Source organism: Topomyia yanbarensis, chromosome 3, assembly GCF_030247195.1.
Source record: "Topomyia yanbarensis strain Yona2022 chromosome 3, ASM3024719v1, whole genome shotgun sequence".
In the NCBI taxonomy this organism is placed as follows: domain Eukaryota; kingdom Metazoa; phylum Arthropoda; class Insecta; order Diptera; family Culicidae; genus Topomyia; species Topomyia yanbarensis.
The window spans coordinates 393,282,132-393,294,510 of NC_080672.1; the positions used below are offsets into that span (position 1 = coordinate 393,282,132).

General features: G+C 40.6%; 1 protein-coding gene across 20 annotated transcripts in view; it reads right to left on the bottom strand.

Moving 5' to 3' along the window:
- LOC131694238 (potassium channel subfamily T member 2) overlaps positions 1 to 12,379 on the bottom strand; it is a 510,796-nt gene that overhangs the window by 163,766 nt on the left and 334,651 nt on the right. For all 20 annotated transcript variants that reach the window (XM_058982768.1, XM_058982767.1, XM_058982776.1 and 17 more), the window contains one exon: positions 85 to 164. In XM_058982768.1, the coding sequence (XP_058838751.1) occupies positions 85 to 164 (80 nt within the window). The remainder of the gene's footprint in view (positions 1 to 84; positions 165 to 12,379) is intronic.

Genomic DNA, 12,379 nt, shown 5'->3' on the forward strand with positions numbered 1-12,379 from the left:
AAGTGTCTCAGCTCCTAAACATTAATTTCTTTGTGTTCGACCCCGTCACAATCACAATGCGTTCTAATAGTCATGCATACTTACTTGATCTTTGATTCTTTATAAAATATAGTTGCAGTCTTTCTTTGAATGTGTTTTCATTTACATAGTATTCTACCCGTACTCTGTAACGAGAAGAGATGGAGAACAAAATTTCGGGATTAGTACTCATTTCCGGTGCTCGGCAAAGATGGACTGAAAAAGACTAGACTGGCTGGGTGATGCATTTGCTGTAAGGATTCAACTCGCTTCCTCGCAAAGGAAATCCAGCGATTTATTCCAACCGGTAGAGAGTTACAGTTGGACAAATGAAATTTGGGTTAAGTGAGATAGGAAATGATTTTTAAAGAATTATTTTCTTTGTTTCCGTTGCAAAACGAAACCCCCCAAAAAAAAAAGAACAATGGTTCAGATTTTTCTTCGTAGAACACAATTACATTTCCGTTGCAGCTTTGCCGTTTTTATTCCATTTCTCGACACTCCTCGGTGTGTACCCCCGGGGGGGGGGGGGGGGGGGGTAAGAGGAATTATGCAAATGTGGAACTGTGCAGTCCGCATTCTTTGTTTCACCCTGGGGGTGAATTTTCCGATGGCGCATTACTTCCGTCCGGTGTCCGGTTAGCAAACGGAATCGTTTACCATCAGGGGAGATTTACAATCAGCTAGTTGGTGTTGTTTCTAATATCAATCGAAATAGCAGCTGAATACCGTTTTATTATGATTAACTGCGATATGATGTGCTGCTGCTGACCACGGGAAATTGGTGCAGTTGCTTTCATTACATTACTCCGTCAATACATATTCATAAAGCTGAACGAAAAAAAAAAGGTTAACTGAAGGATACTCTGGAAGGTTATGCGATTGTGGACGCGTGTTCCCATTTTTATCGGATGGTTTAATCCCGTGTGCCCTTGAGTGACGATAACTTATTTTATGTTTATGTGTTTTTTCCATACCCGCTGTGTCCTTTGATCGTAGGATTATTTGGATGAGCGATTGCAGTTGAAGCTTTGCAAGCAAGCAGACGGACGGATCGTTTGAAGTTAAATCGGTTTCATGAATGGTGGCCCAGTTAGAATCCAGTTGCTTAGTTTTTAGTATTCGCGAGCAACATTTTGGCGAAATGAGCTAGAAATTCAAGACGATTAGAGAGATTGACAAAACTAAAAGCTTAATTTTTAAACACATACACAAAACAATGCGTATGTCTCCGGTATATTAGATTGGGCACAGGTAGGCAGTAGGGTGGGATAAAAATTAGATTTCTGCTCCGATCAACTTTTTGGGTACCATTTGGGTTCTAGAACAGCTGTGTAAATTTTTGGTTCGATCAGTGAAACTATACTTTTGCGCCCACTGTTTGAAATTTACATGGAATTTCGTATGGGAAAAGTGATTTTCAAAAAAGAATTTCTTCAGGAGTCGCCCATGTCTTCCTAAAACTAAATCGTTATGTGTTTTTCATAGGAAATTTAACAAAGAAACAAAGTCTCGAGTACTACGAAACGATCTGATACTTGTAGAAAAAGTTATTTATGCTTTGACAATTGATAAAATATTCTTTTTTTCTGGCACCACTGCATTTGGCTGTCCAATTATATGTAATTCTGTTTTGACTTTCTCTTATTGTGTCTAAATCAATGATCTGAACTATTTGGTAGATTACCAAGAGTTTTGAGAGATCAATTGAGGCTTCTTTGATACACAATTAGAGAAAGTTAAAATTTTTGTATATAATTCGACCGTCAGTAGCAGTGGTGCTATGAAAATTGAAACTTTCATCAATTTTCAGAGCAGCGGTCGGTTTTTGCTAAATAACTTTTTCCATAGTCGGTAAATCGTTTTACATTCTTCGAGACTTAGTTTCCTTGGTAAATTTTCTATAAAAAATTTACATCAATTTATTTTTAGAAGGCACTGGGACTTTTGAATGAATTATTTTGTAAAAGTCGATTTCCCCATACGAAATCCCATGTATATTTTAAGCCGTGGGCGCAAAAATATAGTTTCACCGATCGAGCCTACAATTTGCAGTTATTCTAGGACCAAAATGGAACCCAAAAAGTTGTTCGGAGCGAAATTTTATTTTTTTTCATATAATCAAGTCCCACTCTACTAGGCATAGCAACCGCACAGAATTTACAAAAATTGTACGGAATTTTATTCGTTTAGGAGGATTTGTCGATTTTAGAACAAAAGTCAAATGTACTGCATATTTTTTTTTGTCTTTATTTAGGACCCTTTAACTGTTGTCATTCGGGTCCTTCGAGTATTCGGTTTGAAACGTATTTACATGTCATTGAATCTAAATTTTTCCGTAGATATTTGCTTCTTTAAGGAATTGTATCACTTTCTTTGATCTCTCGTAGTCGTCTGCTAGTGCTTCTCTTATGTTGGGGTTCCATTCCAACTTTTCTGCATTCCTCGTCTAGTCCTGGACATATTGCGATGATGTGTTTGACCGTTAATATTTCGTTGCAGAAACCACACAGGGGTTTCTCCTTCTTCTCCAACAAGTGTCCATGCAATAGGACGGTATGTCCTATTCGTAGTCTTGTCACAATCACGCTTTTCTTTCTCGTTCTGCCAATGGCTGTTTCATACGGTTGTTTGCTATTTTTCACTTCTCTGAGTTTGTTGTTCGTTGCAGCGTTCCATTGATCCTGCCACGGTTCATTGACTTTGCCTTTTACAAGTGCTTTTATCTCTTTCACATCAACCCTCTTGTCGAATACATCTTCCTCCTCCAGTGCCTATTTCGCTTCTCGGTCAGCCTGTTCATTTCCAGGGATGCCCTTATGTCCAGGGACCCAGAAAATTACCACCTCTGTGCCGTTTTTGGTAGCTTCAATGTATAGCTGATCTATTTCATCCCTCCATCTGCTCTGATCTTTCAGCCTTTTTAGATTTGATATTACGCTTAATGAGTCTGTACATATTAAATAGGCCTGCTTTTGCTTTGCCACCCAAGAGAGCGCCTCTTGAACTGCGTAACTTTCTGCGCTGTAAATACTGCATACGTTGTTTAATCTTCTTCTAATCACTGTATCACCACTAATTACACTAAACCCACATCTGTTGTCTTTTTTGGAACCATCGGTATATATTTCACTGTGTACACTGTATTTCAAACTTTTCTTTTCGACGAATAACTTTTTTATCTCTGTAGCTCTAGCACCACGCTGCGCTGCTGCTAGTAGGCTGGTATCGGTAGGAATTGCTTTCCTCTCCCATGGGCCACTTGTTGGACGAACATACATTACAAGCGGTGGTAGTCTGAAATCTAATTCTGCTAATATTCTGCTTCCTCGTTCTCTTGCTGTACATTGTACTGAAGGTTCGTTTCCAGCCCAGAGTTCTCCTGAGCTGGGTTCGCTGCTACTCGCTGAAGATTCTGTGTAGTCGTTATCAGTAATGGTGTTGGTTATTTGCTCGTTGCTCTGCATTGATGCTTTCCTAGCTGCGTACAATGCAGTTCTTTGATCGATGAACGTTCTTAAACTAGCAATCCCAGTTTCTGCCTGTAAGCTTGCAATAGGACTTGTATGAAATGCACCGCATATGGCTCTTAATCCTCGATTATGAACTGTTTCCAGTCGTTTTAGTTTACGATCATCGGCTGCTGAACTGATAGGGGCTGCATATAACAGTTTTTCTAGAACTGTTGATCGATATAGCTTTATCAGAGTTGTTCTGTCTCCTCCCCATTCTCTGGCTGCCACGCTTCGAATGAATTGAACACGTTGTAGACATACGGCTCGCAGTTCTTCGATGAGCTTATCGAACGTCAGCCACTCGTCGAAGATGACACCGAGGCATTTGTGTGTAGTTTTCCTGGTGATGTTTTTTCCATTTAAATTTAGTGTGTTGTTTACCAGAGGTTTCCGAGATTCAGCACCTCTGAAATTTATCGTGGCGCATTTTTCGGCTGATATCGTAAACCCAGTTTTTTCTTCCCAAACATTGATCCTGTCCATAGCTGCTTGCAGTTGTGCTTCAACTTGTTTTGCATCCTCTCCACTTGCGATCAAGACGACATCGTCTGCGAAGATCAGGCATGTTATATTCGTTGGAAGGAACTTTGTAATGGTGTCGATCGCTATCAGGAAAAGTGTAACACTCAGTACTGATCCTTGACATAAACCAGTTTCCATTTGCTTCTCTGAGGATAGTTTGCCATTAACTGATACTTTGAACAATCTTTTTTTCAACATCTTGTCTAGGAATCGTAGTATATTTCCCCCTATCCCGAAGTTCGACAGGCGATTCAAAATCAATCTCCTCCAAGTAGTATGGTATGCCTTATGTATGTCCAAGAATACCGCTTGTACACTGTGTTTCCTTTTGAGTGCATCTCGAATCATTTCCTCGAACGTCGCCAGGTGATCTGTTGTGGTTTTTCCTTTCCTAAAGGCATATTGGTGTTTGTATAGGAGATTTCTCGATTCAATTGTGTGAATCAGCCTGTTGTTGACCATCCTCTCAAAAATTTTACCCAAACAGCTGTTCAAATAGATCGGTCTGTAATTATTCTGCACGTTGAAACTGTTTGCAATCTCACTCCATCCTTCCTTCTTTGATCTGTTCACTGTGTTCCTAGCTCGTATTCTCGCCTTCCTGAACTCATCTAACAGTCGTTCTTGATCGTCTGGGGCTGCAGTCGTCGATCTCAATTTCCTGAGTGCTTTTCTCCACGACTTGATGGCTGACGCAACTTCCTCGTTCCACCAAGGTACCGATTTTCTTCCAGGCTGACCGTTGGTTTTGGGTATAGCAATTTCAGCAGCTTTAAGTATTTGCTGTGAGATATGCTCTATTTGGTTAGTTACATCTCATTTTCTGTTGAAGCTAACTGAAGCTTGGTACAATTGCCAGTCAGCCTTTTCTATCTTCCACCTAGTTCTGCATTGTTGCGGTTGAAATGAACCTGGGAATGTGATCCAAATAGGCATGTGGTCACTTCCGTGGGTATACTGTGATACAGACCAGTTTAGATAGCCGGCTAGCTCCTCAGATCAGCAGGATAAATCTATCGCGGAAAAGGATCCTGTTGCATGGTGGATGTGGGTGCTTTCTCCATTATTCAGCACTACTAGCTCACATTTATCAATCACTTCTTCTATTACCTGACCACGAGGACTAACACTATTCGAGCCCCACAAAGGGTGGTGGGCGTTTATGTCTCCGACAATCAGAAGGGGTTTAGGGATCTGTTCTATCAAGTTGATTAGTTCTGTTTCACTTATATAGTCTCTGGGTGGCAAATAAATAGTCAAAATGTTGCAATTTAGTGGGGGACCTACCTTTATCACTACTGCTTCGAGTTGGGATGCCACTACTATCTCTTCACTATCAATTCCAATCTTCACTGCTGTGATTACACCACCTGCTGCTTTTCTGCCACCAACACGCTGACGATGGTATATCGAATATCCGTTGATTTTTGCTTGATGGTCCGTCGAACACATGCTTTCTTGAAGACATATGACAAGAGGGTTCTTCTCGCTAATGATGATCTCTAGTTCTTCTTTTCCGGTTCTGAGGCCTTGGATGTTCCAAGACATCATGGTGTGGTTTATTTTTTCGCTCATTTTGTCAGTTCTATGCATAGTTGTAGGATACATTTTTACTCGTCCTCCATTTCCTCTCCTCTGCTCTGCTGTGCAACCTTTCTCGGACGACCACGGCCTCTTTTTGTAACTCTGGTACCAGATTTTGCTCGTAAGCTTAGTTGAGATGTTAGGTTTGGTTCAGAACAGTCGCTGCTAATAATGTCCTCGTAGAATTTTTTTGTTTTCTTCGCTTGTGGGGATGAGTTACTTTCTGCTATTTGTGTAGCTTTCCCCGGTAGGTCCAATACGCTGGATTGTATAGACGTTGAGGCTATGGGTTCGGGTGTTTTTTTCTCTCGACTCGTGTGTAGTTTTATCGCAAGTACATTTACATTTGCAGTTACTGGTATTAACGCTAGCTGCAGTTTTCGCGGCTATATCTGCGTATTTTTCTTGGGGCGGTTCACTTTGCTCTACTAATCTTCTTGCTTCGTAAAAGGGTATGTTTTGATCTATTCTCAATCGGACTATCTTGGTTTCTTTTATCCATGCAGGACATTGCGGGCTGATGGACTCGTGTGCGCCCTCGCAGTTCACGCATTTTTGGGTTTTCCTACAATCGTCGCCATGGTGCTTGTCTCCACAGTTTGCACAAGTTTTCTCTCGTTTGCAATGCTTTCCGAGGTGTCCAAAGGCGAGGCACTGGAAGCATCTCATCGGGCGGGGGTAATACGGTCTCGTTGCTACCACAATGAACCCTATCTTTATCTCTGGTGGTGGTATTGATATGGACAAGGTTAATATTATTGACGAAGTTTCCACTAGCTCGCCATCTACCTTTCTTTTAATTCGATCAAGCTTGATAACTTTTTGGGGACCCAATTCTTCCAAAATTTCATCATCCTTAATGTAGAGGAGATCTTTGCATGAGATGACAATTCGGCTTAAGTTCAGCGTATTGTATTCAGTGACCGATACATTTATTCCTTCCGTAGGAGTTTTCAATTTCTCTAGTTGGTTAGCTTGTTTACCAGTCTTAGTTTGCACCAATATTTTGCCGTCCCTAATACGTTTGATACTGGCAACGTCTCTACAACAATTCCTGATGGCTTTATCGATGAGAAAAGGGGAAAGCTTTTCCAGTGTTTGTCCTTGGTCCGTACGCTCAACTACGAGGTACCGTCCGTCTTTGCACTGAGGAAGTAACCCTAGTGCCGGGAAGCTTCTCCCGTTGTACATCGGGCCGCCGCTACTGCAGCCGCCGTGGGGCGATATTTTCTACCTAAACACTCGCTTGTTGTTATTTAGTATCCACTTTTACTCGGAATATATCTTTCCGCGTGTATTAATGTGTTTCTCGTGCACTGTTATCACTCGGTATTAAACAATCTGTTCTTCGCGAAAAACTAACAATTCGACCGATACTTTTACTAAATTCCACATTCCCGGTGCAATTTTAGATCAAACTAATCTTCTGACACTGTTTGCACTGCTATTTGCCTGGTTTACTACCAAAAAACGGTAATTTTATACGGAGCTAATTGCGCGCGGTAATTGATAACAATAACCGGAACACTCGAATGACTGCATATTTAAAATGCATAACAAATCTCTTTTTCTTTTAGAGTTGTTCTACTACAGCTAGAGACTCGGAAAGGCTCACCGTCAGAATCACTCGCTACAATTGCAGACGAAACGGGAAAAGTCACCCACTAAAACACTGCTTAAGGCCAATTGCAGCGGGTCGTGATTCTGAATGCGATAATAATTTTACAATTCAGATATGTGAGGGCATAGGGACTTCACAAACGCGTGAATCATCGCGAGGGGCTTGAGCGTTTGTACAATAACGTATTACATTTTGTGTGCTAGCGTGTATGTAGCTTCGCATGTATAAATTAGATTTTATTTTCGTGTGTCCATTCGCATATTTGCGTGTGCTCTTGGATGGTCGCGTACGGACCTTGAATCTGATATTTAATTTTCGATGCACGGCGCAGATGCTAGAAGAGAGCGAGTTCTTCCATATCACTAGGTTTCCCGGTCATGTCGCCATGGAACGTTTTGTCTAGTGAATATGAGTGTCATTTTTTCGATGGTCCCACTGACGGCATGAACTTAGGATGCTAAGACCGAAGGAAGAACTTCTGGACTTGACCGATGCATCATCACGCGAACATGGGTGTTTGATTTCATGTTTATTTAGCCTGTGTTAAGCCAAAGAGGACCAAGCGCCATTTTGAGGTACATGCTCTAAGAACGCTCTCGCATCCAAGATAGCACTAGCAACACCCACTTCTATTTATTTATGGGAACACAAATAGTAAACGAAAGCAAATAAGTGTTGCTTGACTTGCTATGTTAATGGTAAGATATATAAAAAGCACTTTAACATGAAGAATACTAAAAACAATTCATGGCGCTCAGCTCGGATTGGCTTAACGTAGGTCATTTGTGCTAAAACATTCACTTAATCACCGGAATGTTTTCTTGTCTACGAAACCGCGTGCTTTGGTGTGCGTGAATGATCGCGACGGTCTTAAGCGTTTGTATGTTAACGTGATGAAAACTAAAAGAGAGTGAAATTCCCCATATCATTAAAGTTTCCGGTCATGTTTGTCAACTGTTGTTACGGCATCTAATTAGTAAGGAACTGGAAGGTGAAGCATATTTTTTAATATTAACCCATTCATGCCCATGTTGTTTGTGGACAACAACGTTTTTAAACAGCTATAACTTTTGATTGAGGCGAGATTTTCTCACAAAAGCAAGTAAGGCTTATTAATGTGATTATTGCCTTTAATTTGAGTATTAAAAGTTACAAGGATCAGCTCTAGAACTGAAGTTATTGCAATTAGTCTGATTGGATTCCGATGGAGCAGTGCTGCCAGGGACAGTTTACGTTGACGACGGAAAATGATTTTTTTCATATATCTTCGTTATGATGCAATATTATTGAAAACTGATAAAACTTATCAATTTAGACTGTCGTTGGCTACGTTTTCTACGTAATTGGACTATTGTAATTATTCTAAGAGAATTGCATTCAGCATTAGAAGGTAAAAATTGACCAGCTTCTAGCACTGCCATGGAAGCACATATCTTTATGAAAATAGGCTTTTCGTGTTTCTTGACCCAACCGTTTTAAAGGTAAAATAGTTTTAAAACCCTACATGCACTAGAAAAAAGTTGGGCATGAAAGGGTTAAGAGCCATAATACTCAAGGGAGAGCAAGGAGTTGAAGGAAGAAAGTTTTGAAAAGCGTGGAAGGGTCACATGAGCAAGGTTAGAGTTTACCGGCGACTTAACCCTTTGTCTGCTACCGTAGGAGTCAAGATCTTTTGGCATTAGCAATGCGAATCAGCTGAGTCTACGGCATATTCGGACAAGCGTAAAGTAACTTGTTACTTCATGCTGTCAGAACTGACAAAAAGTTAAGTCACGGTAAACTTCCACACTAAGCATTTGCGACGTTGAAACTCATTGAATGAGCTAGTTTTTTTTGGTCCCTCACCAATTGCCTGTCTGGGTGTTTTATTTATCGACTATTGTGACTGTATCAGTGACTGTGGCATATGGTCACATGTGTTGCTGATTCGCACGGTATCGGCAGCTTTCACCGAAAGCTGCGACGATGAATTTTCATCACGGTAAATTCAATTTTTGCCATTTTATTTGTTAATTATTTTTTTGTTAACGACCTATTGAGTCAATTTGTCCCGGTCATGTCGCTATGGAATTTGTTGTTTAGTGGATATGAGCGTAATTTTTTCGATTAGTCAAACTGACGGCATGAACCTATGCTACTAGGGTCGAGGGAAAGGAACTTTCGCGAAATCTTTGGGATTGCTTCCTCCTTCCTTTCTCTACGAAAATTTAAAACCCAAATTCTCCAATTGATGAATAATTTTGCCGAAGGCACCTTATTTTCAGTGAGAAAACTCAAAAAATACCAATTTTGCTCCACTAAACTGCGTTAGTCGTTATGCAAATTACCGAACTGGCAATTCATTATTACGAGCCACCAGTTCATCAACTTGTCACACCATAGGGAAAACTGTTTTCGAAACTAATGAATCAAAATGAAGCTTAAAGCTGTCGCTGCCATTCCGTTTATGCCACTCAAAAGTACGTCAAACTAGTGAGACTTTAGGGATTACAACAGCAGCACGGTAGAAACTAGATCTAACTTTACTCCTCCTTAAATGATGCCGAGGAAAAGCAATTTGCAAGAATTACAACCGAAATGGATCCTTCCATCCGTCGGGTCTATTGTATGTTGAAAAGTTCATCTGAATTGAAATGGATAGCCCATCAGCGGGGATAGAAGTTTGCTGCCGAGGGGAAGTATGTTTGTATAGCGCTGATTTAATTATCCCTTGCAATTAAACCAACCGAAGATGCTGAAATAACTTTAACTTTTGACACAGCAAACATGATGCAATTCTATACTCATTTGATTGTAATGCATAGTTGTAGCTCAGTATGGAATTGAGCTGTATCAAATTCGGCGCAATTAATTCTGCTCACAGTCTAACATTTTCGAGGAAAACTTCCCAATCAGCAGCAGCAGCAGCAGCTATTAAATCCCAACAATTCACACCGAGATGAAGCCATAAATTTAACAACCCAAATAGAGCAGACACTGACACCAACGATTTCCCGTATACGTTCACGAACGTGCCGTGCTGTCAACGTGATGTACCCTGGGGACTAGCGACAAGCACTCGATTGACCGGAATAACGTGACGTGACAGAAAAACGTGAGAGCTCTACAACTGCGCTTGGGAAGGAAGGGTTAGGTATAATTGTTGTACTGGATGGATGAGCCTTTCAGGGAAACTTTTATTTTTTTTTATTTGTTTGATCAGAGAAATAGACCCTCGACATATCTGTCACTACTCGTATCAAGCAGTGTATACTTGCACTTTGTTATATTTCTCCATAGCAGTGTCTGAAATTTTCATATTTGTGAACGAAAAAAATCGATATTTCACCTACTTCGACAAGCAATAGAAAAACGAGCATGTGTTGTAGCATTGTTTGTTCTCAAAGTCTTCGCGACAATCTGCTTCAATGAATTGTTTACTATTTTACATCAGTAGACGCTAGAATGTTGACGGATATCTTGAAGCAATGGAGAGTTAGGACGGTGGCTACATTCTATCATCCCGAAGGTATAAACGAAACCTTGATTCAGACGAATGGATGTGGGTCGGGATTTCATTCGTTAAATGTTTCGGCTCATGTCCAATCACTGCACTCTAGACGCTCATCTCCGTCGTATTGGGCTCGCAAATGTTCGGTATCTGCGCTTGTGGCGACGGTTACCACGACATTGAGCATATTGTCTGGGCATGCGCCGACTACTGTTCTGCCAGATCTCAATTATTGGATTTCCTTCGGGTCCGAGGAAGATCAAACAATGTCTCGGTTAGAGATGTACTGGCAAGTGGTTCGAAATTTCAAAATATGATATCTGTTTCTGCTTCTATTTATCGAAACCAACATTCAGATTCATCGCCTCCTTCATTCATTAACTTTCTAACTGACTGAAATTTCATGCAGAATCGAATGCTTTAGTGCAGAGGAACTATAAATTCTTTCACCAACCAAAGCTTTCATTTGTTATTATGTGGACAGTTTGAAGGCTTAAGTTGGCATCATCTACATTTTCACAGCATAAGTGAACTGCGTAATCTATATCTGGTGTACTTTTGCACAATAATTCCTCTCAGAGCTAGCATAAAAACAAAATTCAGTTTGCTGAAACCGAACATGTCCGAACCTGAATGCGCTGTGTGGGGAGAACGAACGACGAGGGAAACAAACCAAACATTTCATTTATCGCGGCGAGCATGAATTGAATTTCGTTTCTATTTCAAGTTCAAACAGGGATGTTAATATTTTTAAGCTCTAGTACTGGCAAGCCTCGATCTCTTCTATATGCCCCTCGGATGTAATTTCCTAAAAACCACCAAAATATAGATTCAACTGGCTCTTTTATTTTTTTTATCATTCTCAGAAGTGACCCCTTCCGTCTGTACCGTACACCAACGACCCGCAAAGTGCAATTGAAGCGTTAAACTGCACTCTCGAACAACTCAAGGTCATTCGGATTCACCGCCGGAGATTAGAGCAAGTAGTCCGCGTCGAATAGCTAGGAGTGGGTCGTGGCGGCGCCAGTGAACCGGAAGCTATGATCCATCCGGAATCGCTGGATAGACCTCAGCACCTACTGGCAGGCCTATTGAGTAGGCTAAGTCCACCGCCGGTAGGGTTGTGGTACCGGTACTACGGTAAATCCCAGGAATACCGACACATTTTTGGTACCGAAATAGCGGTATGAATAAAAATATTTTCGGTACTATGCAAAACTTTCGATGACACGAACCAAAAGGTCATCGTCTTCAGAATACTTCAGTATACGAAAAATCACTATAGTAAAGTTGTTTTTATTGGTCTCTGGTTCGCCAACCTTCACTGGACACTCAGAACTATATGTAGGAAAGGCCGACATGCAGTTTTTATAGGTAGTTTGTGATGGGAGCTCTAATTTGAAACTATAACAAGCTTACACAAAGCAAAGATAATGATTGCGTCGCATAGTGGCTGGAGGCTGGCCAAAACCTCAAAAATTTGTTTTTGAAATATTGATATTTTATATTTTTCCTAAATTTTTCATGTATTGAATGATGTATATTCAAAATTTTATGATCATTGGATAAGAACACAATTTTTAAAATGATTTTAAACGTAGCAAAGTCCGGACTATTTAATGATTTTCA